This window comes from Ambystoma mexicanum, chromosome 8 (assembly GCF_040938575.1).
Source record: "Ambystoma mexicanum isolate Mex_15411 chromosome 8, UKY_AmexF1_1, whole genome shotgun sequence".
Taxonomy (NCBI): domain Eukaryota; kingdom Metazoa; phylum Chordata; class Amphibia; order Caudata; family Ambystomatidae; genus Ambystoma; species Ambystoma mexicanum.
Window position 1 is genome coordinate 354,489,563 of NC_090929.1, and position 26,748 is coordinate 354,516,310.

Sequence of the window (26,748 nt, forward strand, 5' to 3'; positions counted from 1 at the left end):
TATCCTTTATGTGCTTGTGGGTTGACAACAGTACTTCATGATCACCAGACTCCACACCTATGAATAAAGCCCCACTGATCCGTCAAGTTACCAATGTGAAAATGAGATTAACTTGGTGGAAAACCTGTTTAAGACTGCAGTGTTGATTTTCTAAGCACTCGCTAAGCACCAGACACCATAACCTTTCTTACTACCCAGCGAGAGTCAAACAGAATGCAACACACATTCTGATTGGCTCTCGCCGGGTCCTTACCCGGCCGAGAATCCTTTGATTCTCAGCCGGGACTCCAGCTGCCTTGTCCTCGGCGGGGGGGCGTGGAAGCCCCTCAGCCAATGAGAAGGCTCGAAGCGGGGCCAGCCCCGCTCCGAGCCTCCTCACGGCTGAGAGGCTGCCTCCGCCCCCCGTGGGGACTCGGGTAAGCTTTTTTTTCCCTTCCCTCCCTCCTTCTTACCCCACCCCACCCCACTTACCTTCCCTGGTGGGGGAAGATGGCAGGAAGATGGCAGCCTCCATCAGTGTGGAGACTCCGCGCCTCTAAGCAGCTGGAGGCTTCCATCGTCCCCTGGCAGGGACGAAGGTACGTTTTTTTTTCCTCACCCCTTCCCCTCCCGGAAGGCCCTCCCAACCCCACTTACCTTCTGCTTCTTTTTTTTCAGGAACGGACGCGCTGGGATCTATGGGCCCCGGGGGTTATATTGCTTAATTAAAAAACTAATATTTTGATAAATAATATTTTGTGGACCTTCCCTTATTATGGTTCTATTGACAGTGTCTTGTCACAGCCGAGCGATCAACGGACAACTCCAAGTCAACTCAATTTCATCAATCTTTATTATGTAACAAACAGTAATAAGGGGCTAAGATTAACAGAGTCCACGTGATGGGTCGCACAGTACAGGCTCTTTTCTAGCTCTGTGGTCTGCAGTTGTTTCCTCTCTCCTCAGAACTACAGAGCAACAGCACCTTACTTTTAAACACAGCTATATCAGCAATAGAACGCTGTATTGTAGCTAAGGAAATGAAGAAAGAACAAGGTAATTAATAACAAATTCAGAAAAGTAATATGTAAGGAAGAAAGAAACTTCAAAAGTACTTCCCTTGCTAAAAGAGGTGGGGCCCAGTACCCTTAGAGTCGCAAGTCCCAAGAGACTCTCTGCAGGAAGCTAGGAGACTTTAAAGTACTCTGAACAAGTGTTGGCAAAGTCAACAGGAAGTCTAAGTGTTTTAAAGTTGAACAATAGCAAGGTCTTGGTAGAGCCTCTACCAATCCAACCTTCTTAAGAGAAGCCAAGGGGGATCCTTGACAAGAGCTCCACCGATCATAATCAGGCAAGAGGCAGGGCAAGGACCTTACGTATGGTAAACCTTATTGAGGTGGGGGGACAAACAGGTATGTTTACTCACCCCCTGTACTCCGATTCACTCAAGTAGCACTTCAGAGGCTTGTAAAATGAGGGGGCTCCTGTGCTCTGTGCCTTGGTTTCATTGGAAGGGGTCGCTGATGCAGTGGTCACTTTCACCATCGGGATTTAGGTCCAGCAAGTTGGCCGTACTGTGCTCTGGTGAGACTGTCCATGGGACTGGACAGCTGGCCAACCGTGGCACGATAAAGAAAGCACCACCACATTGTCTGTGAACTCAGAGGACCCCCCAAGGTCACAATGCAGGCAGAGATCGGAGATGGCCACTGTGAACAAATGGCAGAACTCGACCCTCACAGCGGAAACTAATAAATTGGTCCTGTGAAGCCCCTCTTCGTGCTGGAGAACTGAAACTCCCTGGGGAGGTCCCTTGTTTTGCAAATCGAAGGGCTGCGGAATCCCAAGTCTGAACTCGGGACGGTGACCGATACAAAGCCAGGATCCTCAAGCGGGGTCGAGAACGCTTGTTCCCACTGGTGCAGGGACAAAGCACATATGAAGATCTTCTGGAGATCAGCAAAGGAGCAGAGTTTTGCCGGGATGGTTGAAGAAGACAATGCTGGATGGCTGCAATGAGTTCCAGGTCTTCAGCGAGAAACTCCTCTTCGAAGGGGTCTTCGCTCAAAAGATGATCTTAAGAATGGCTTCAGGAGTCCTCCTTTTTGCCAAGATTCACGCTGGAGGTGCCCCCATGCCCACCTATGGTAAGGATCTGCACCATTACAACTGGACCCCCACATCTGCCAAGCAACCAAAACACTTTGGCCAGGATGTGAACTGGCACCAGACAGTCACAGGCCCCACATCCAGCCACAATCACACATACCGCCACTTTGCCCAGGAAAACTGAGGTTTTGCCAGGGAAAGGGACTACAAATATGGTAAACCTGGCATTAGACGGCAGGAAAGAGGCCAAAATATAAATCTTGTGACACAGTCATTTTAGCATATATGGTACCCTAAAAGGCACTATGCAGTAAAATGCAAAAGTGTATGCAAAAATATAAACACACTGTAGAAAAGGATCTGCTGCCACCAGCCCATCTTGTGCATATCATGTAAGTAATCACAAAGTTACCCAACACAAAGTTAAAGGGACATACTATCCCCTCCCCGACCGCACTAAAAGGTGAAGGTGTAAAAAGAACAAGGAATTATACAATGGAGAACAGAAATCGTACTGCACTAATAGGCATAGGGACTGACCAGTGCCTTCAAAACAGATGAGCTTAGCAAGTGAAATAAAAAGGATTCATTTACCTCCAAAAGTCAGGACAGGTCCAAAACAAATAAAAGGTTGGGGGGGTGCATAGATGTCTACGGAGGAAATTTAGCAAAAAGAAACTCTCAGACACTAAGATATTTTGTGGTGTCGAAAGCTGTGTCAGTCCCAGAAAACTGTGTACTCCCATGTCTTATCTCCAAGTCCAGATTATTTTTCTATACAGTATGTTTTCTCTCAAGCTTTTTTAGAGATGCTGGCAGGTACAGGCTAGGTATTGGCCGAAGCATGTAGGGCAGCAACTTGTGTGGGAACAGTGGCTTTCCAAAATGTGTAACTTTTCTAACCATCCCTTCTTCAGAATTCATAAAAGACTCAGTCTGCTTGGAAGTTGACCTTTGGCACCTATTCAACTACCACTGTCCATAGCATAGCCTGCCCATCACATGTCTTCAGTGTCCTGGGCCTAAATATTCTACAACCATCACACTTGCTTTCTTTGTAGTTCTGTGGAAGGCACCTGTTACAGAGCTTGTGCTTGTCTATCTAATGTGATTACAGTGGATGAACACAACTTAAATGGTGTTTTTCCAGCAATCTCAAAACAATGAAGGCAATTGAGAATTGAAATGATCAGAAAACATGAAATTCATTATTCTATACCATCATGATATTAGTTATTCCATACCACCTGCCAAGGTGTCATCAACGAAAAATGACTTAGCTACATGGATCACTGTGTCTAAATTCGTAGTTGAGTTTTCTTTCTTCTACTCTTCAACTTGACCAAAACCAATGAAAGAAATGAACAATGTGTGAAGGGGGTGGACTAAAAGGAGCATTGTGGGTAGCACATACACATTCAACATTAACCATATTACTTATGCACACTGTGAGCACCTAGATTAAGGTTTAGTAAACAAAGTGCAATACTCTGGGGCCAATCGCTCAATAGCTGATGGTCACAAGCTGTAAACATTGCCCAAGTGGAATACATGGGTTAAGTGAGTAGGGAAGCCACAGTAAGAGCATAACATAGCATATACCGTGTACTCTTTCTAAAAAATTAATGATGGTTTTCTGTTAGTAAAGTAAGAAAGGTGACTAAAGTAAATGTATGACACCAAACCCAGGAACAGGCTAAGGAAGAGTACTGCATTTGTTCTTGTGAACGGAGCACAGGATATAGGTGGTGAGGAGAGGGTGGGCCGTTAGGAAGGTTGGACAGCAATACAAAGTGGTGTGGGAAAAGAGAAAATCTTGCAAACATGCAAATAAATCTAAATCTGTTAGGATGGTTGTTGAGATGGATTTTCAGAATCATTCCTGTGACAGATTCTGAGAGGCCACCTTATTCTGATGAACAGGGACAAACACTAATGTCTAGCTATGCAGTATACAAATACAGTTATTTATGTAGGCCTTAGACAAACACTTAGCAATGAAAGCTAACAGGTAACACATCAAAACATTCACTATTATTATACACACCATCACCTCGGTGTGCTCGGCTACGAGCGCTAACACTTAACTGACTCCAACTGTATTTGAAAAGTGACATTTTCAGATTACTGCAAGTATAGGAAAGCAAGTGAATAAAGAAATAGAAGCAGGTAGGAAATCAACAATTTGGGGAGCAATAGGCTGAAAGTAAAGGAGTTTGCAGACACCATACGTTGGGAAATATTTTCTTTTTGCACCTTTCGGTTGTTCTTTGGCCATATTGTAATTTGGCCTTCTTCCTGCCTTCTGAGATCAGGAAATGAAATCTATGGAAATCCCTTTCACGGGGAAAGATGCTGCTTTCGTGCACAACATGGCTTTGTGTCAGTGAGCCAGAGGAAGGGGCTGGGACTGTCTAGATCCAATTCGCAAACTCTGGTGCCCGAATGTCTGTCGTTGGCCAGATGCGATGACCAGTGGTTGTCCATGATTGGACAACCCTGGACTGTTTGAATGTTGCAGATCTTTACCATTAGTGGGACTGCCCCTAGCCTAAATCCGGTATAAAAGGGGGACTCCTGCAAGTGTCCAAAAGATCAACTTTGGAGCCAAGCCTTCTACGAAGAAGAGCAGCACGCTAATGACCAGTGGATGACCCCTGCAGCTGACCAGCATAGAGTACAGTGATTGGCCCAGTGAAGCCCTGCTCATCTGCCTGATCTCAGAAGATCCTCATGAGTGCTTCGACCCCTGGAGCTGTGGAAACAACCAGTAGACTGACCAGCTTTCTCCTCAGCTACCTTGCTGCATAGCCTTGTAACCTTGCAGATCTCCAGTTTATGCCACAAGTGGTCTGCTCCTGCACTATCAGCAGTCCCACAAGTGGTCTGCTCCTGCACTATCAGCAGTGTCACTGCAAGGGAATCTGTGCTGCCGCTGCTTCCATGTTCTCTGCTGTACGATCGCATGCCGCCGCAGGATGGTGGAAACCTTCATTTAATCTCGTCTTCCTCCTGTCCCTGCGGTATCTCGTGGCCATCCCTCCCGCAGAAGTCATCCTTTTGTTTGGGTCTTCAACTGGAACCTGTTCAGAACAGATGCCTGTGCACCGCGACTGATAGAAACTAAATTCCAAGAAACAAAGTATTCTTTGTCTAGACGGCCCTCGCGGTGGGAACAAGAACAGAACAAAGAAACTAGAACTAAGTTTGGAACCTACACAAGTGGAATCTGGAACATCCAGAGCTAGGGGGTGTCTACATACCAGCCGATTTTGTATCCCCCTGTCTCCCATAGGATGCATGGGCACAATGTCTTAACCCTAACTCACTCTGGCCTAAGCTCTGGTGGTGGAACCTGGGTTAAGGATCATTTCCTAGGTGTAACCTAGTAAATATGATTGAGTGTAGTACCTACCTGAACTTTTCTAAATACTTATCTAACTTTGAAAACTTTCTAAAAGCACCACCAGAGACCACTGCATAATTTTGAAGTAACCTTACCTGATGAAGCTATACATTGGAACTTGTGACTTTAGGGCACAAGGCCCAATACCATCTCTGGGTTGGACTTATTAAGATTGAGGGAAGCTTTTCTTGTGTTGTTTGCGACCACTCACCTATATTGCACTGGTAATTAATTCATATACAATTCTATTCTCCTAATAGGGAATATGTATGTGTTATATATGGTTTAGCGTGATAATACTTAACTGTTATTTTTATGTGTTTCGGGCATAACTAAGGACTAATGAATAACTGTATTTGTATATAGTTACCGTCTTACCTGAATTATTGGTGTTGCTCTGTGTGGACTCATTGTAGCCCTAGACCACTAACTTTTAATGAGACCAAGTCTTGACAGCTCAGCTACCTTACCTTGACTGGGTTTTGGCTTACCTCTCATTGTCTTCCTGTTTACCATAGAGTGGCCTTTCCAAAATCGGAAATCCATCTCAACACCATACAAAACTTGAGAGTTAGTTCCAAAGTTCTTCCATAGCTAGAAAAGAGGGGCACCAGTGCGCTTAGTAGAGTCACTGGTCCCAATAAAACATCTTTTCAGGAGGCTAGGGGGCTCTTTAGGAAGTTTGAACAATTGTTGGCTTGAGAAAACAAGTGATTTTTAAGTGTTCCAAAGTGAAAAAAGAACAAGAGAAAAGTTCTTAAAAGACCCTCTCCCAATCCAACCACCTTAGGTGAGACCCATGGCAGGACACCTGAACAGAAAGCCACCATTCAAGGCTAAGTAAGGAAGAGGAAGGCACAGGACTTAACACACATACAACCGTAAAGACACGGGTGGGGCAGGCAAAACAGGCATGTTTACATACTCCCTGTACTCCGATTCACTCAGAGACCACCATAGGAGTTCCTGAATTTGCTGAGCCTTCAGGATTCATGCCTTGGTTCCGATGGAGGAATTCCCAGAGCCTCTGGTGCAGATTTCACGTCACGAGCCAGGTTTTTGGGTGCGATAGTTCGCAGTTCCAGGCTCCAATGGACCGCTTCTGGACAATGGACAGCTGGACACCTAGATTACTACTCAGTCATCAACCTCAGAGGGCTCCCAGGATGCGATACAGGTGTCGAACATCAATGTCCACTTGAAGTCAATGGAATAAGGCGACCCTGAGGTGGAAACAAAGCAACTGGTCCTGCAAGGCCCCTCTTCGTGTTGGAGAGCTGCAACTTCAGGGACATGCTTCTTCTTCCATAAGCAGAGGATCTGTGGAGACCTAGGTTTTCACTCGGGATGCCAAAATGTGCAGCAGAACAGCCGTGGAGAACATCTGGCTAGCCCACATGGTGACTCTGGGACTTTTCTGAGCACTTCCAACAGCTGGATCTTTGAGCAGAGGTCAGGACTGGCTATTCCCTACGGCGCAGAGCTCAAAGCATGAAGGAAGGTCTTCAGGAGATCTGCAGAGGGACAGGGCTTCACCAGGCAAGTGAAGAAAGTGTTGCTGGCAACCTTCCAACAATGACGTCTGGGTCGTCAGAGGGCTGCTCTCCTTCATAGGGGCCTTAGCTCCAAGGATTATCTGAAGAATGGCTGCAGGAATCCCCATTTTATTCATGATCCAGGATAGAGTTGCCCAGCCCGCCGATGGCAAGATCTGCACCATTCAATGTTCCTCTGGCCACTGCATCTGCCCAGCAACAGGCACACTCCGACACAGATGTGGACTGCGTCCAAACAAACCTAGCCCATACATCAGTGTTCACACACACAAACACATGCACACCACACTCCCCACCCGCCGTAAAAGCTGGGCCTTCCCTGGAAATGGGTTTACAATATATGAAAAATCCAGCCACTCCAGAGCAGGAACATTTTCAAACTATAAAAGACTGCTAAAGGTCAGGGGGAAAATCTAGTGGCACAGCCATTTTAGAGTATATAGCACTCTAAATGGCATTGTCCAGTAAAATGCAAATGTGTGTGAAACTATCAAAAAGAAAACAGTACAAACGTATTTGCTGTCACAGCCCTTCCTGGACACATCAGGTAAGTAAGCACAATGTCACCAAAAACAAAGTTATAGAGAAACAAAGATCTAGCTTGCTGCACCCCAAGGCAATGAGCTAAACCCCCCCTCCCCCTATGCTAAAATCTAACACTGAGCAAACAGCTAACCTTGTTCCTGTGAGCAAATGGAACGCAGATGATTCATGTGTGGTCATGCCTTCTAATGACCTCAGAAGAGTGAAGGGAGCAGAGCCGAGACAAAGCTTGGCCAGAAATCTGAATTATGTCTGGAATTCCAGAGTGAAATTCACATCTTGAGAGTGAAAGGCCAGAAAGCAGTCTTGGAAACTTTGAGTGTGGCGACCACCAGTGACTGGGCAGCTGCCAAAAGTTTCAAAGTGTGTACCCTTGTGATTGCAAGCAGAGTATGCGCTTAGCACACGATTTTCTTATTTAATCTGGGAGAATAAAACTGGTGTGAGTCCCGGCACATGAGAAGAACAAGTTACTTAACAACTGGGTAAAAGAAGGGAGTACCACTTTCTGACTTAAGTGAAACTTCTACACTACCTTAGGTAGAAAGGAAGGACGTACCCTCAGTACAACCCTATCCTTGTGAAACAGAGTAAAGGGCGGCTTAGATGAAAGTGCCGGCAATTCACACTCTGCGAGCGGATGTAACAGCAACCAAGAACACCATCTTGAAAGACAACAGTCTCAAAGGACAAGAGTGCAAAGGTTCAAACGGAGCACCCATCAAGAATTTCAAGACCAAATTCAAATCCCAAACTGGCACCTGAAACACGGACGGCGGGAACACATTAGTGAGCCCCTTTAGAAATTGGGAAATCAAAGGAATCTAAAAATAAGAACATTCTTCAGACGAGCGCTTGAAGAAAGACAGCGCCGCCAGGTAACCTTTAATGGTACCTACTTGAAGGCCCCTGTGGGCCAAAGAAAGCAAGAAAGACAGAACCATGGGAATGTAACACTGAACAGGATCAACATTTTGTCCTCTGCACCAGTCGCAAAACTTACGCCAACGGTACAGGGATTTGGTTGCCGGCCGCCTGGCCGAAAGCAACACCTCCATCACGTCATCATGTGAGGTCCCAAGCCTTAGATCTCAAACTTTCAGATACCAAGCGTGAAGGTTGAGAGTCTTGACCCCTGGATGGAGAACCCCCTCGCCCCCCAACTCGCGCGAGAGAAAGAGAGAGAGAGAAAGAGAGAGAGAGAGAGAGAGAGAGAGAGAGAGAGAAGATCCTCTCGGTAGGGAAGACGGCAGGGAGGGCAGATGGACATTTCTAGAAGGTCCGGGTACGACGCTATCCTGGCCCAATCCGAAGCAATGAGGATCATGTGGGATCCGAACCTCCGCAACCTCCTTAACACTGGAGGAATGACAGGGACCGGAGGAAACACATACAAAGTGGGAATGACCAATAAGACAAATGCGTCTCCTAAGGCTCCTCTCAGAGGAATTTCCCTTGAGCAGAATCTCTCAGACTTCCAGTCGGCACTAGTCGCAAAGAGATCCACTTGCCGGGTTCCCCAAAGGGCAAAGATCTCCAGAAGGACTTCCGGAGCCAACTCCCACTCATGAGAAACCGTGCTCTTCCTGCTCAGAGCATCCGCCGCCGCATACTCCTCTCAGCCAGATGAACTGCTGAGAATGATATTCCCTGCTGGATAGCCCAGAGCTGCATCGCCTCCCTGCACAACGGGAGTGACCCTACCCACCCTTTTTTGTTGAGGTAATGCATGGCCACTGTGTTGTTCTTTATGATCAGGACACTCTTCCCTTGCAAAGACGGCAGAAAAGCCTTCAGGGCCAGCCTGATGGCCCTCAGCTATAACAGGTTGATGTGGAGTTTGACTCCGATGGAGACCAACGACCATTGGCGGTCGTCCGTCACTACTGTAACCTCCGGCCACGGTTGCCAAAACGGCTCCCCCTTCATCAGGTTCCCCTCATTGGCCCACCACAGAAGATCCTGTAAGGCGGAGAGTGGAATCTGAACAGGATCCGACATCTTGCCTGAAAATTGTGACCACTGCATCTTGAGGACACATTGCAGGGATATCATCCTCAGCCTGGCCTCCGGCACCAGAAAAATGCAGGATGCCATGAGGCCGAGCAACCTTAAGAATTCGAAAGCCAGGAGATGCTAGACATGTTGAAATTTGTCCACCATCTGCACAATGTGATGAGCCCTCACCTTGGGAGGCAAGCACTTCCCCAAGGACGTGTCCAACAAAGCCCGATGTACTGGAGCTGTTGGGAAGGTGTCAGATGCGACTTGTTGAAATTGAGGGAGAAGCCCAGCTTGTGGAGGGAGCGGCAGGTGAAACTGAGATGATCTATTGCTTGCTCGGGATAACGCGCACGGATCAGCCAGTCGTCCAGGTAGGGGTAGATGTGAATCCCCCCTCGCCTGAGATACGCAGCCACCACCACCACCATTAGCTTGGTGAAGAACCTCGGGCGGAGGTCAATCCGAATGGCAGGACCAGAAACAAAGTGTGAGCTGCCAACCGCAAACCTCAGGTACTTTCTGTGCTTGGATGGATCAGCACATGAAAATAAGCATCCTGTAGGTCCAGAGACACCAACCAATCCTGAAGTCGAAGGGCCTGGAGGACCTGAGAAAGAGAGACCATCTTGAACTTGTCCTTCCTGAGAAGTTTGTTCAACCAACGCAAATCCAAGATGGGTCTCAATCCCCGGTCTTTCTTTGGAATAAAAAAATATGGGGAATACCATCCCTTGTTCCTCTCCGCTACAGGCACCAGTTCTATAGCACCTTTCTCCAGCAGGGTCAAGATTTCCTGCACAAGGAGCAGATCTGGAAGCTTCAAAGAGACAGTGCCTGGTGGATTGTCGTGAGGCCGCTTTAGTAAGGGCAGGCAGTAGCCGTGGGCTATTGTATCCAGAGCCAGTAATAGCTCGCCATTCTTCGAGATGCTGAGACAGTCTGCCCCCAACCGGCGAACAATGGAACATGGCCTCATGGTTGTTTTGTAGCAGCTGCGGCAGCACCTGTAGGCAAAGAGGCAGCTGCCTGAGCGGCTTTGGCACCCTTATTTCTCCGACCACCACAGATACTTCTACGCTGACCAGCTTTGACTGGCGGCTCCTCGCGTCCTACCAAAAGAGTACTAACGAAAGGAACCTCCCCTACACTGCTGTCCCCAAGGACGAAAAGGCGGAGGTTGACGCACAGCTGCGCTCAAAGATTTAGCCGCAGCTTTTGAGGTCTGCAACCTCTTAAGGCTCTCGTCAGCCTTGCTACCAAAGAAATGCGTACCATCAAAGGGCATGTTCAAAAGACAGGCTTGCACATCCGGAGCAAAACCAGACTTCCGCAACCAAGCAAATCTGCGTATAACGATGCTTGCAGCCATGGACCGGCTAACATTATCGGCCGTGTCCAATCCGGACTGAAGGGATTCACACACGGCATCCTTGCCATCCTGCATGAGAGCAAGGAACCCATCCCTTTTTTCCCCCTTCAGGAATATGCTCAGCCGCAAGAGAAACACTATTCCACAGAGTGTGTGAAAATCTTGCTAAGGCACGAGTGGAGTTGGCCGACTTCAGCACCATACCTTGCGTGCCCAACCATCGAAGCGTTTGTCGTCCCTATCAGGAGGGATGGTAGGGTACGCCGCCTCGAGGTGGCCGTAGCCACCTGAGCCGCCAAACTCTCGGGAGCGGGGTGAGAGGAAAGGTAGCTGGGGTCGCTACTGGAAGGACAGTATTTTTTAGTTATTGATTTGTCAACCTGCCGGAAGAGATTCCGGTGATTAACAAGCAGCTGCCACCCTTTTCTGCAACATCGAATGAAAAGCTAACACCGGGTCAGAGGACGGACCTTGATCCAAAATATCAGTTAAGTCATTCTGAACAAAAGCTTCCAGGGGACTAGACCAACCAAGATACTCAATGACCCTAGCCATCAGTCTACTATAGGAAGACCCAGGCTCAGGTCTGCCAAACTCCACCTCAGGAGACATGTCCAAGCCACTGTCATCATGAAGAGATTGACGTAACTCTTCCAACTGACTGTCCCCAGAAAAGACAGGAGCCACATCAGGTTCAACAGGGTCAAATTCCAAGGCTGACCTCTCCTCATAGATATCATCCAGAGGGAGAAAGAACTCCTGCCTCGGGACAGAAGAGGGTCTGGAATCCTGAACAGGCCTCACAGACTTGGAAAAAGCCTTCCTTGGAGGATCCACAGTGTCAGGGACCTCCATCTGTAAATTCTGGGCAAAAGGCCACAAAAGGCATCGAGCGCGCCGGCGGCTTTGGCATCAAGGGCGCCGGCGGCTTTGGCGTCGATGACGGCTCTGATGGCTGGTGTGAACGCAAAACTTTGATATCGGAGTCGACGCCGACCTCGAGCCCTTCCCAGATTTCTGTGGTCTCGCCGGGAACGAGGACCGAGACCTGGATCCAGCATGACTCTGGCGATCAACCTAAACCTTGTCCGATCAGGACCTCGAAGGTTCCTGATGAGTATCGCGCCGAGGACCCGAGCCTGAAGGCGCATGAGCCACGGGCCAAGACCGTTCATTACCGGTTTCTCCCAAAGGTTCGGACGCAACTGTGCCCTGCGATTGAAAAATTGCCAACATCTGCTCCCCGAAGGCTGCCTATTCCTCCGGAGTTGAGGACTTAGTGGGACAAGACACTTTCCTCGCGGCTCCATCCTCTAAGGAGGACGGGGAAGGCAACCGGTGACGGAGCTTCCGGGAATGCTGAGACGAGGAGGGTGAATGGCGGGAACCACTCCACGACCGAGATCCCCCAGGACTCCTTCCGACGAGGAGAGTCGCCCCTCGAATCGTCGGTGGACATCCCCTTAGCAGCTTTACAAGGCTTACTGGGTTTAGAACCCCTACCTACCTGTAACTTCCCCTTACGCTCCCGCAAGGACTTAGCAGTCAGCGACTGGCATTCGGAACAGTAGTCGGTGTCATGACTCTCGCCCAGACACCACAAACAAATGTGATTGCGAGTCCGTAATCGACATCTTAGACTTGCAGTCCCGGCAAGTTTTACAGCCAAACCGCAGAGTCGGAGGGGTCGAAGAAGACATTCACAAGGAATACACGAGGCGCGCAGAGTCTCCGAAGCAAACACGTTTGCAGAAAAAATGGAACTGAGGCTACGGGCGCCGTTCATCCTATTTATAACATCCGTTGACGTTGCCCTCGACGGAGGCCTTCGAGGGACATCGACCCGACGCCATCGACGCAGAACGCCCTCTGCCGAAAAATGTCCAAAGTGCACAGCTGTGGACATTACATGTCAAAGATGTGGAATACGTTGGAGGACACAATCCATTCGAAGCCGATATGTTATATAGTTTTATAAAGCGCTTGTAGGTCCGAAGGCCTCTTGGCGCTAAGACACCAAACACAGCTAGATGGTCCGGGATGTTTTCAGAAGAGAAGAGTTTTCAAAAGACGCCTAAATTGCAAATGGTTAGAAGATCTCAGAGCCGGAGGGAGCGTGTTCCAAAGTTTGGCAGCCACCACAGAATGCCAACCCGAAAAGGGCAGCAAGGAAGCCTGTTGATGTACCTTGCCAAGATCTTTTTGAAGGCAAAAGAAATTCTGTGTTTTTGAACACCATACTTTACAAGAGACTAATTTAAACTCAGAAACCGACAGCAAAACAAAAAATAATAAAAGATTATATGTAACAGATGCAATATTCAATGAGAGAATGTCCACAAAAAGATGTTATGAAAATATGATATCTTCTGGAAAGTTAATTTAATGACTCTCCTGGTTGGCAGCATCTTCTCATGCATCAGGATTTGCACGAGGGGTTAGACAAGGTAAAGATGAAGTCACCCAGAAGGTAAAGACAAATTGTGAGCTGATTGCATAATCAACTTACAATCACAAGGGTGCCCCTTGTGAACTTTTGGCAGCCACCCAATCACTGGTTTCTGCCATATTCAAAGTTTCCAATGCCGGAAAGCAGCCTTGGAAACTTTGAATGTTGTGACCACCAGTGACTGGGCGGCTGCCAAAAGTTTCAAAGTGTGCACCCCTGTGATTGCAAGCAGAGTATGCACTTAGCTCACGATTTTCCCATTTAATCTGGGAGACTAAGCCTGGTGTGAGTCCCGGCGCATGAGAAGCTGATGCTTACCCGAAGAGGGCAGTAGGGAAGCTTGTTGCTGCACCTTGCCAAGATGTGTTTGAAGGCAAAAGAAATCTGTGTTTTTGTCCACCATACTTTAACAAGAGATGAATTTGAACTTGGAAACTGACAACAAAAAAAAGAATAAAATATTGTATATAACAGACCCAATATTCAATGAGATATGGTCCACAAAAAGATGCTATAATATATTATATCGTATGGAAAGTTAGGTAGATTACTCTCTGCTGGTTGACAGCATCTTCTCATGCATCAGGATTTGCACGAGGGGTTAGACAAGGTAAGGACGAAGTCACCCAGAAGGTAAAGACAAATTGTGAGCTGATTGCATAATCCACTTACATCACAAGTGGATTATGCCCTTGTGTACTTTTGGCAGCCACCCATTCACTGGTTTCCGCCATATTCAAAGTTTCCAATGCTACTTTCCAACCTTTCACATAAAATGTGAATTCCACTCATTAATCCCAAACATAATTCGATTTTCTTGCCAGGCCTGGTTTAGGCTGTTCCCCTTGCACTTCTGAGGTTGATAAAAGCCAATACCATATAGGGAAACATCTGCATCTAATTTACTCACAAGAACACACATTTGCTGTGTGACTTTAGAATAGGGACACCCACTCTAGATTTGTCCATTGGGGTACAGCCAGCAGAATCCCACTAGAATTCCAAATAAGTTAAATCACAAACCAGTGGAGAAACAGTAAAACAAGCAATATTACTTGCACAGGAAACAGTGTCTCTTTGGGACACCCTAACCTTTAGAGACGTATTGGCCTCGCAGGTGGCACACCAGAGTTCCAGTTGCCAGGTAAGGCATTGGATGTGACCTTTTACAGGTAAAAGCTTAGCAAATCTGCCAGTCCTCACAGAAACAATTAGGAATTCTAATGGGTAGAATTTTCAAGAACAAAAAACTAGTGTTGACATATTTTCCTCACTGCCAGAAGGTAAAAATTGGCACCACGTAAGACAAGAGCAGGCTCATATAGGACATAGCCGGAAGCATTATTTAAAAGGATATCATTTTCAAGAATTATAGCTTTTTTCAAATGTTACTGGTTTGTAAGATTCATGTACAAGTGAGCTCCCAGATAAGAGTGGAACATGGAAGTTGCTTTAGTAATCCTTTATAAAGGGGAAGTTATTTAATAACGTCGCCCAGTTCAGGCTTTTTAGGCAAAATTCATTTGCATTCTTAAGACAGGCTGTTTTACTTTCCCCATTACAGGTGTGGGACTACTATCAGGAGAATGCTTGTTGGCTTAACTGCAAAGAATGGATGAAGGTGCTACACCAGGATGGAGTTACATGGCAGCTGTGTCCAACCCCACAATGAGATACACAGACAATTACCAACCTGGAGCTGCTTTCCTTGGTGCTGGAATTCTGAATCTGTCCCTGTGGTTTTTCTTCCACATCAATGTGCTTTTCCACCCAAGAGATCTCATCAGATGCATGGATGTCTTTCTCTAATCCATCCTTTACTTGGATTCCTAAACACTCATCATCCTCATCACTTCCTAAAGGTGGTGGAGCTTCTGGTTTGCTTTCTTCCTCAAGATCCTTGTCATCTTCCTCAGCCGGGTAGTGGTTTGTTACATTTTCTGTAGGGATGGTTGCTTCCAACTTTTCCTGTATTGGATCTTCAGCCAAGGGCTGAATGAGTTCATCCTTTGCCTGAGATGCTTCCAGTGGATCTTCAGTTGGAAGTACATTTGTGCATTCCCTCTGCACAGATGCAACTAAATCTGGAACTTCCTTTGAGTTTGGAGGATGTAATCCATTATCCATTGCAAATGGTGGAATGTTGGGGTTTGGAGCATCATGACATAACACCTCAATTGACTGCAACATCTGTGGTTGCAGCTCCTCCTCAGATCTTAGATTTGGATGAGATGAGGACACTTCCTGAAATAATTGTTCAGCGCATGAAGGGCCACCCACCCTTTCTAAACTAGTCCTGATAGTCGCCTCCTTTATTTGCTTAGTTTCCATTACTTCCCCATTTTGCTCTGAGCTTTCAGGCTGCATTTTCAATACGTTGTACTCTGCATCTCCATTTGCTTGTGGTGGGATTTTGCATTCTTCCTCTTGGAGTCCATGTTCTGCCTCCTCCTCTTGGTCCTCCTCTTCCTCTTCACTGCTACTGCTGGTTTCTGGTTGTGCTTTAGGAGGTTGAACATCAAGCAGCTGCAATGTCACAGTCTAAAAAACAGAAAAGCAAATTATGAACAAATCTAGGGTTTGAGTGACATCTGCTGTCCATAGAAGAAAATAACAAATTACTTACCTTCAGTAAAGTTCTGAGGGATTAATTCTTCCAGCCGCTGATTCCACATCTTAACAATCTAACTTTTTTTCAGCCTACAGGAGGTTCCCTATTAGCTCCGCTTGGCATCCTTGGGAACCATGCTTCAGCTGAAAATTCTTCGGTGGTATAACATGGAGCCGGCTGTATCCCATGATCTCAGGCCAGCATATTCCCCCCATGCTCAGAAGCTAAGCATTAAACAAGGGTTTCTATTTTGGGGATTCTAGTACCAATTTCTGGAGACCTTCATCTTTTTGCTTTTTCCCCCTCGGTCATTTTTGGTACCTTGATCTCTTTTTGGTGGCCAGAGGGACTTCTGAAGACCCACTGCCATTACATCTCCTTATACAGTAAATGGTATTGGGTCACCCCCGCCCGGGGGAGTTTGGGGGGGGGGAATGCCCTTCAGTCACCCCATTTCTGCCCTAGTGCGATTGATTCACAATAAATTTGTTTTAGCCACTAGGTTGGTGGCTGCTGTTCAATGATTATGTCTTCTTTTGTAACTTCTTTTGATTGACTTCAGCAAAAATAACAGCTCAATTTGAAAAAGAAAAGAAAACAACATCAACACCAAAATTCTTCCCTCCCCCCTCCAACGCTGGTCGTAGCGCCAATAGGTCCATCAGTCCCGGTAGCTCCCTACCAGCCCTTCAGCCATGAATGTCCAGCAGCTTTAATCTTTGGGGGCACCATTGCTCCCTAAACCCCCCCCCCCTCAAGTAGTCCAACGTCTCACCCCAATCAGCAGCAAAGCTCCCCAGTTTCCCCTCAGCCGCGTATGTGGCTCTCACAATATCCCACATTTTCCTTAGCCAATCTTGTTCCGTGGGAATCATTGGGCTCTTCCATTTTTGTGTGATAAGCCCCATCGCTGCCACGGTGAAGACTGTTTTCGCCTTGGAACTTCCTCTTCTTCCCCCTTCCCCTCCTGCCACTCTCTTCCCCAACAAGATCTCCCGAGGGTCCTGGCTACCCCCCAGCCCTAAGGCCTGAAATTGGGCACTAGCAACTTCGCGCCAAAAGGGTCTAATACGTGGGCAATCCCACCATGCATGAGTAGCTGTGCCCACCTCCCCGCAGCCTCTCCAACAGTCTCCTGAAGTTGCTGGGTACATTGCATGCAGCCGGGCTGGGGTATTGTGCCAGCCAAAGATATACTTATACCATGCTTCCTGTAGTTGCGTCGCTTTATCCACCTTAGGAATTGCCCTCCATAGCCTTTCCCAGTCTTCTCTTTCCATTTCCGCCCCCATCTGCTGCTCCCATGCTCTCATGTACGGCCATGTGATCTCCGGGTCCGTGCTCTCTAAAGGTTTGTATAAATCCGAAATCAGACCACTAGAACCATCATGGGTCAGGAGGAACCGTTTGAATTGTGTTAGAGCGCGTGTGGCAGCCCTCCTCACCTCTGCCGACATGACCCATTGTCTAATTTGGAAGTATCTGTGCCTTTCCTCCTCACCAACCCCAAATTCTTGCTTACATTCCTCAAAGGTTTTCACCTTTCGATTGCGGAACATATCTCTCAGCGTCCTACATCCCCCGCCCTCCCATGCTCGGAATGCCCCCCTCTCCAGCCCCGGTGTAAAATCCCCATTGTTGAAGATAGGTGTGAAAGGGGATGGAAAAGATTAAATCCCTCGTCTCTCCACTGCCCTATCCCAGGTGGCCACCATTCCCTTTGTAATATCACTCAGATGGATATGTGGCGGTCTCATCCTCCACAGAAGCCATAATACCTCTCACAGGTGGTGTCAGGCGACTGCTCTATCCATTTTTACCCAGTACTTCTTATATTCGACCGCAAACCACTCCCTAATCACCCGGAGGAGTGCAGCTTCATGATACCGCCTAAAATCCGGTAAACCCAAGCCCCCACGCCCCTTGGACGCCATGAGGAGGCGCCATGACAAACGCAGCCTCTTGCTCTCACAGATGAACTCTTTGACCACTCAGTCCAGTTCCCTAAAAAAGCCTGCCGGGATGGACAGAGGAATCGCCTGGAAAAGATAGAGTATGCGGGGCAGAATCACCATTTTAACAACTTCCCGCCTCCCTAGCCAGGAAATCCTAAGGACACTCCACCGCCTCAAATTCTTCTTGCCACTTTTAGCATAGGGGAGTAGTTCGCACCATACCACTGCCCAGGGAAGGGGTTATCCGAATCCCCAAGTATCGTATCCCGCCCGGGCTCCATTTGAACGGGGACAGCGCCTTTAGTTCCCTTGCCTCGTTCTCCTCCAAGTATAGATTCATCAACTCAGACTTCTGCCAGTTGACCTGCAATCCCGATACTTCCCCGAATTTGGTCAGCACTTCTATGCTCGCCTTGATGGACTCCTTCGGTTGCGTCAACATGAGCAACATGTCATCCGCAAATGCTGCCACTTTGTGCTGCCTCCCCCAAATGGTATGCCCCGAATCTTGTCCAACTCCCTTATAGCCAATAAAAGGGGTGTCAAATATATTGCATAAAGCAGGGGTGACAAGGGGCACCCATGTTCCGTCCCTCGCCTGACCCTAATTGGGTTTGACGTTTCTCCATTGACCAGGATCCTCGACCTGGGGTTCTTATAATTTGCCTCGACCATGCTAATGAACTCTGACCCGATACCCATCCTCTCCATGACTTGGAACAGAAACGACCACTCCACCCGATCAAATGCTTTTTCAGTGTCGAGCGCTAGGAGGATCGCCGGAGTGGTCGTCTTCCGTGCTTTCTCGACTACGTGGGTCACCCGTCTAATATTATCAGCCGTCTGCCTCCCTGCCACAAACCTTGTCTGGTCCTGGTGGATCAACGAGGGTTAAGTTCTTTTCCAGCCGCCTAGCCAATTTTTTGGTATAGATTTTCGCCTCCGTGTTTATGAGGGCAATGGCCCGATACGACGTGCACTCCTTGGGGTCCTTGCCTGCCTTGTGTATGAGTGTTATTTTTGCCTCCTCCATTGAGGGGGTGATACTGCCTCTGGACCTAAATGAATCAAATAATTGTGTTAGGTGTGGCACTAACAGATGAGAGAAAAGTTTATAAAACGACGCTGGGTAGCCGCCTGGACCCGGGGCTTTACCATGGGGGAGAGCCGCTATGGTTGCCCTCACCTGGTCTTCCGTAATAACTTGGCCTACCTCTATCCCCTCGTCCCTAGACAACCGTGGGAGGGGAAGGGCCCCAAGAAACTCCCTCTGTGGCCCAGGTAAGGGACTCTGTGGGGAATATAATTCTTTATAAAACTCCGACAGCCACCCCTTTTTATCTCTTCTGTCCGAGTGAGTCTTTCACCCTCATTACTCCTCATGGCCACAATAACATTGCGTTCCCTATCTCCTCTCAGTAGGCGCGCCAGGAGTGAGTCTGCCTTATTGGCCTTAGAATAAAATTTCTGCCTGAGCATAGCCGCCTCCGCCCTTTTAGTCCTTAAATCCTCAACTGGCCCTCTGCTGCCCTATATTCCTTGTACATTTTTCTAGTGGGGTTCTCCCCCCACCCGTACCATGGCGGCCTCCACTTCACTTTCCAACTTTGTTTCAAGCCTCCTTAGCAGCCTGTTTCTCTCCGCTTGTAGGGCGATTAATTCTCCCCTCAAGGTAGCTTTAAAAGCATCCCACCTGATCTCGAGGCTCGTAGCTACGCTGTTATTCCGCTGGAAGTAGTCTCGGACCTTACCTTCCATCTCCTCCCGCATCACCTGATCCCTCAGGAGCGTCTCAGGAAATTTCCAGCCCCACACCCCGGACCTACGTCCCCCCAGCAGAACTTCATCTGAACCACCTTATGGTCCGCTATCCCCATGGGGCCTACCTCTATTGAGTCCACCCCTCCAACCAGGCTTGCAGACGCCCAAATATAGTCAATTCTTGACTGAGATCTATGAACATCTGAGAGAAATGTGAACCCCTCCTCTCCTCCCCTTAGCGCCCTCCACACATCTCGCAATCCCGCTTCCTCCCACCGTTCCTTCAATTGAGGCGAGGCTACCGCACCCCCACCACCCCCCTCATGCTGCGTGCGGTCACACCTGCTATCCCATGCCATTTTCAAGTCCCCCATCAGTATAACCTGCCCCCTTGCAAAATCCTGCAGGGTTCCAAGAACCTCCCGCAAGAACTGATCTTGGCCCGCATTCGGGCCATACACTCAAGCTATAGTGTAGGGTGTACCCATATACTCTCCCAGTACCATGATGTTCTACCGCTCTTGTCCCCAAGAGTGTCGGTAACTCGAAAGTCCATCCCCCTCCCAAACGCCAAAGCCACTCCCTCTCTTTTAGTGGGGCCCGATGCGAACAATCTTTGCGAGAAACCCTTCAGCCGCAGGCGATGCTGATCCCTCCGCAGTAAGTGGGTTTCCTGTAACGCCAAAACATCTGGCTTGTGGGATCTGGTGAATTGCTCCAATTTTGACCGCTTAAGAGGGGAGTTCAGCCCCCTAACATTATGTGTTAGCCATTTGAGAGCTGAACTGGTATGCAGTATGCTCCTCTTTGTCGGCCTCTGCCCCCCCCACCGGGTTGATCCTGCCTTCTTCCCCCTCACCCCAAACGGGGAGTGTTTTGAGCCCCCACTTCTCCTTTACTTTCTGCCTCCTTTCCCGTAATCCATAAGACTTGAGTTGGCCACTTAGGCGCTACGACCCACTCCCAAGTCCTCCCTCCCTCCCCTCCTTTCCCACCCTGCATCCCCAATTTAGGGTGAGACCAACCCCTCCCCCAGACCCACCCAACTTGTCAACCCCCCATGCAACTGCCCCCTCCACTCCTTCCCTCCCCCCCACCGGGCCTCATCGCCCTTACTGATCCCAATATGTTGCACTCCCTATCCCCGAGCTCCTCTGCCACCCCCTTAAGGGTCCACCACCCTTGCACATTGTAATCCAATTCAGACACTCCCCTTGCCGCCAATTCCACCCTCTGCACAGGCCCCTCCACTCTCCCATGGCAAACTGCCATTCCCTCTCTGACCCCTCCGCCTTTTGTCCGCCACCGTGGACCACTCCCACTGCCTCTCCCTTGGCCTGTTGCCTATGCCCCCCCCCACTGCCCGAGGGACCCTCATCCAGATCGATCCGCAACATATTAGCCCCCTCCTGGACTGACGTTATCTGTTTTTGAGAACCTTCCCAATCGAATACTAGGCCAAATGGAAATGTCCACTTGTAGCGTATTCCAGGCTCATTTAAAACCTTCAGCACGGGCGCCATCTTTCTCCTCTTTATCAGGGTAATATTAGCCAGGTCTTGATATAGAGCTATTTGTTGGCCTTTAAACACCATTGGTTCCTTTTTCCTCGCAGCCTGGAGAACCGCCTCCTTCTGAGCGTATCTGGTAAAGGCGGCGAGAACGTCCCTCGGTCTCGGGGCACGCCCTTTAGTGAGCCTACCAACCCTATGGACCCGGTCCAATTCAATGCTGTCCGGGCCCGCCTCCCCCAAGATATCCGCGAAGATACCCTGAATTTCCTGTTTCAGATCCTTGTCCGAGACTGATTCCGGCAGCTGCTTCACCCTTATGTTGATCCTACGGGAGCTGTTTTCAATGTCCTCCATCTGAATCTCCAGGTTCTGGGTCGCCACATCAAGGCGCTCCAAGGCCTCACTGTTTGCTGTAGTTTCCTTCTCAACTTCCTGAAGACCCCTTTCTAGAAGATCAGTTATTTCTCCCAGTTGCCTCAGATCCTGCTTAATCTCCCCAAGAGCTTCATTTAGATCAGCCCGCATAAGCTGAAACTGCTCTTGAAATGTCTTTGCCAAATTGGTATGGAGCGCCTGGATTTCACCCAGAAAGTCCTGTCTATTAACCTGGGTCAGCTCCCGCGTCCCCTCCGCCGTACTCCTCTCCTCCAATCCCTCATTGCCACTCTCCGAGCCCTCACCCATACCCTGTACAGGGCACAGAGAATGGAGGGTGCTTTGAGAGTCCCGTGGGTGCTGCAATGTCTTTCCACTTTTCCCTTTGTTTTGAGTGGCCATCAATGCAGTCTAGTTTTGGCCGCGTGGATTCCGACTCCTCCTTCCTTAGCTCCCTCGCCTCCTGCTGGGGTCACACCTCCACCAATTATTTCCACAGAGGCCAATCTACTTGCGCAATGCCGCCCGCAGGCCAGTGCAACGCCGTGGACTTCCCTTTCCCTCCTGCCCCCTCTAGAGCCACTGCGATTACTCAACGAGGCCGCTATACCCCAGGGCCGCCCCGATTAGGAGAGTCACCACCGGGGGAAAGGGGGATTATTTGCTGGTGGGGTGGTCAATTATAATCTTGAATCAGGTAGCCCCAGCTGTCACCCAGTCAGGACGCGACTCTGCAGGTAATGGCGAGTTTCACACCAAAGGGAGCAGTTCACCAGCAGCGGCCCTCAGCCTGCAGTTATACGTGTTAGGGCAGTATGGGAGGCTAAAAGGACACCATTAACTTAGAAGCCTCATTGCAGGACCCAGCTTCTTCAGGGTTCCTGCTACCGCCCTCCACCCGGGCCCCCGCGGCCACGGGAGCAGCAGAAACAACTCCTGCCGCCCACACCTTCCTTCACTTTTCCTCCGGCGGCCAGGGCCCCGCCCACTGCTCTGCTATCCGCCTCGCAAGGCCCCCAACTCACTGCAGTGTTCCGCGCCGCTGCGCTCCTCTGGCTGGCCCTCGGGCCGTTGCACGAAATCCACTGGGGGCCGCCGCTCAGCTTTCCGCTCCTTCGCCTGTGGGGGCAGGCACCCGTCCGGCACCACAAGGCCACACCGCCCTCAGCACTCCACCCACTAGCTGCCGTAAACCGCTTCTGCGCAGTCACCAAGACCAGGCACCCACAGCCAAGCGGCACTCACAGCCGGGCGCCCGTCACCAGGAGGCCGTCAGGCTCCTCCTCCTCTGCCTGGGCCTCACGCTGCAAAGGGCGGCCTCACCGCCTTCTCAATCCGCTCCGGCCCGGGAAATCCACTCTGCCGGGCGGCGCTCCTCTTCTCCGCTCCTCCCAGCTCCCCCGATGGGTGCCAGGAATTCCGCCACGTCCCTTCACGGGTTGCCGAGAAACAGCGGGGTGGTTGACCGCTATATTTACACCCGGTATTCAGGAGAACACGGCCAGCACGTCTACTCCTTACCAGCCACCATCTTAGAACCCTCGGTGCAAGTCATTTTAACGCAGCACTTGTTGCCCAATGTACCTTTTTGGTAGCCAATGGGGTATGAATGGGTTTTTTAAATCCTGCTTCCCGCAATTACTTTTCTAGGGCTTCCACCTTTTGTATATATGATCACAAAATAGACTCAAACTGCCCATTCTGACCAGGTAGACTCTTTGTGAGACAATCATGGCAGCTTCCATATTGGTATTCACTGGTTTAGGCAACTATAAGTCTGTGAATAGCCCTTGTACTTCCTTTGGGGGTGGCTTTGGCTAAATGTCGGTGTCAGCGACCAATTATGGATGGCCATCTGACCCTCGGCCCCAGTCTTTTTTGTGACTGGATGGCTTGCCTGGTGCTAAGCACAGGGGTATTTAGGTTCTGGACAGTCCCTAAAGCTCTCTCCTGCTTGCTGGTTCCTGTTACATGGAGGTAGCAGGTGCTGAAGGAGATGTTTGCTGAAATAGCACCAATTTTGCAATTTTTAACCTCTACCTGGCCACGCTAGGTAGGTATACTGTTTTGGGCAAAGCCTAGATTGGGCTTTCTGCTTTTAGACTTTGAATCTGAATTTCTTGAAGACCCTCGTGACTCCCCAAAGCTGCTGGGTTGAGCCGCCACTTTGAAACAATTTCTGGGCTGTTTTACCACTGCATTTTGCCATTAACCACCAGGATCTTATGCTTGTCTGTGGGTTGCTGCAGGAGTGCAGAAGGGTGCTGTGAGTTCATCACTCTGCAGATCTTCAGTTTGAGATGTCTGAGAGTGCCATCAGCCATTCCCTATGTCCCATTGGCTCCTTTGCTTTTTATTATTTTTCTTTCTGATTTTAAAACTTGTTCTCAACATGGAGTAATAATTCCACCAACTCTAAACGGAGTCGGATATTCCACTCTCCAGTTTCCTGATGATGCTATTTTGTTAGACCTTACCCCTAAGGGACTAGGATGCAGCCAGTTATTTGGTGTCAAATGGGCAGAATCTAAACCCCTCTGGAGTAATTATCTGCCCCTGGACATTTTTACGAAATCACCTAGGAGGTCAATGAGCTCTGGACTATGTTTTACCATGACCTGTTAGGTAAGATTTTCATTTTTCTGCTTTCCTCACATAGGCTTCTATGAACACCCTTTCTTTTTGCTATTGCTAGACTGCTGACTTGACTTTTTGAAGGTAAGCCCTCATCTTTACTTCCCTTGCTTTTCACTCACTTAAGGGGAAACTGATCAGTCACTAAGACTATCAGTACTGGGAGACTACATCTCCCTAAGTGGATTGCTTGTAGTTTTAAAGCTGCACACATCAACTTCAAGTGAAGTCCAGCTAGTATACTTTGTATACTTATAACTTTTCCTTTTGTAACTTGTGGTTACAATGACAATGTATCCAGGATGGGCTGGTGGTAACAGATATTCTTTTTGCCATGATTTTGGCTTTTTACACATGCATACTCTAAAATGGCCATGCCACACAAGATTTTTGCATGTCCTTTGGCCTTTTTGCCCTTTGGCTTTCTTCCTGCCCTCTTGGGTATAGAATATAGAATTGCTATGTACGAAAAGCCCTTTCCGGGGCAAAGTGGTGATCTATGTTTGTGGCTGGAAATGAGAGCTGGGACTGTCTGGTTCCTGTCCATATCCAAACCGCAGTGTATGTTACTGGGCAGAATGCTTGGTGAGTGGCTGTCCATGATTGTACAGTCTGAATAGTGCAGATCATTATTATTATTGGTGGACCTGTTGGCAACTCCAGTCCAAATCCTGGATGAAAGGAAGACTGCTGTAGCCATTTGATCCCAACGAATAAGTGCAACCCGCTGAAGACCCGAGGATGACTGTTGCAGATGACCAGCATTGCCTCCAGCCAAGTCCCGGTGAAGTCCTGCTCCTCTATCCTGATCCCAAAAAGACCCTTGTTGGCGCTTCGACCCATAGGAACAACCAGTCACTATCTCTGCTCAAAGATCCATGTTTGCTGAGACTTGTTCGACTGCTCATATTAACTCCTGCTGAACCCCACCTTCACTCTCTGGGGGTCTGCTGACATTGCCTGCTCAGCAGACATCTTCTTTCTTTCGTCCCAAGAATGCCGAGCTGGGAGGTGTCTGGATCGGTAGTACAGTCAGTGCGACCAAAAAAAAAAGAAATCCTGCGTCCAAAAAACAAACCTCAGCACTTGTGATCTCTGGACCTCTCTTGAGAGGACCAAGCCTCAAAGGGAGTGGGCTCAGCAGATTCCAGAATATTTGAAAGGGTCTCTGGGAAAATCTGAGTAAAGGGGGTAAGTTAACATAGCTGTGCCTGTCCCACCTCCATCTATAGGGCTGAATGGGCATAAAGTACAAATGTCAATTAAAACATTTATATAAAAAAAAATAATAATAAAGTCCTGGCTCTATCTTTCCCTTGCCTGACTAAGATATGTGGTGGTGGTATGGTCAAGGATCCCACCCCCACTCCCACTCCTCTGGGCCCTCCCTAGCATGGCGGTACTGGGAGAGACACTTGCCTGAATTTTTCCTGACTTCTGGAACACAATCACAGGCATTATACAATCCAATAGTAAACCTTCCTGAAAAGTTTAACGCGTAGAACAGGTGGCTCCAGGGCACTAGGCCTCATTTCATATCAGGCTGGACTTCCTAAGGGTTAGGCATCTACTTAGAGGATCGCTCATACGTGTTTTTACTAGATCTTTATACTTGATTACTTACCTGTGTTTCCTGGTTTGAATCTACTGTTTTTCTAACTCTTCACTTGCATTACCATACACAATTATTGAAAGTATTGCTTACGATTCTGCTAACTGTTGCTTAACTGTCTCAAAGGTAAAGTTGAGGGGTTCTGTGCAAACCCCCTAATGTTGGATGTACATAAGTATATCGTGATTGTGTAGTGTTAAGATGGATTTCTAAAATCAGTGCTTTGGGAGACGATTTTAGGAGGCAGCCCTATTTATAGCAAACCGGGAAGACACAGAGAGGTTAGACAAAATCCAATCAAGGTAGGGGGATGAGTTGTCAAGGCTTATTCTTGGGAAAAGTGTGAGAGGACAAGCGCTACAATGAGCCCACACAGAACTGCACCAATAATTCAAGTTAGTAATTAAATGAAAATACAATTATTTATGTTATGTGCGATATGTAATATGTAATATGTTTTTGATATTGATTTTTTTCTCTCATATAGCGAAAGGTTTGTAATAAGCCAACCGCTAAATAAATAAAATATATACTAAAATATTTGTTAGGCCTTTCTAAACACGCCAAGAATACAAATATCACAGGTAAGTATTATAATCAAAAACATATCACATATATACACTTCACATTTAGAGATATCACTTATTAGTAGTCAACAGGAAACCAATTAAATGCAAGAAAAACAGATTAGATTAGATACAATAACCACAACCCAGCTCCCTCTGTCTTATAAAGTCTATCTCTAAGATGGATGGGGCCTTGTGCCCAAAGATCACAAGCTACACTATGGTTTCTCCATGGAAAGTATTTCAGAACTGATGGAGTGGGCTGTTGTGGTGATTGAAAAGTTCCTTAAAGCAATGTATTTACT

The 26,748-nt window shown here is 48.2% G+C and overlaps 1 protein-coding gene across 6 annotated transcripts in view; it reads right to left on the minus strand.

Annotated features, from left to right (window-relative positions):
• FKBP15 (FKBP prolyl isomerase family member 15) overlaps window positions 1-26,748 on the minus strand; it is a 2,419,492-nt gene that overhangs the window by 125,528 nt on the left and 2,267,216 nt on the right. For all 6 annotated transcript variants that reach the window (XM_069609812.1, XM_069609811.1, XM_069609809.1 and 3 more), the window contains one exon: window positions 15,109-15,956. In XM_069609812.1, coding sequence (XP_069465913.1) covers window positions 15,109-15,956 — 848 coding nt within the window. The remainder of the gene's footprint in view (window positions 1-15,108; window positions 15,957-26,748) is intronic.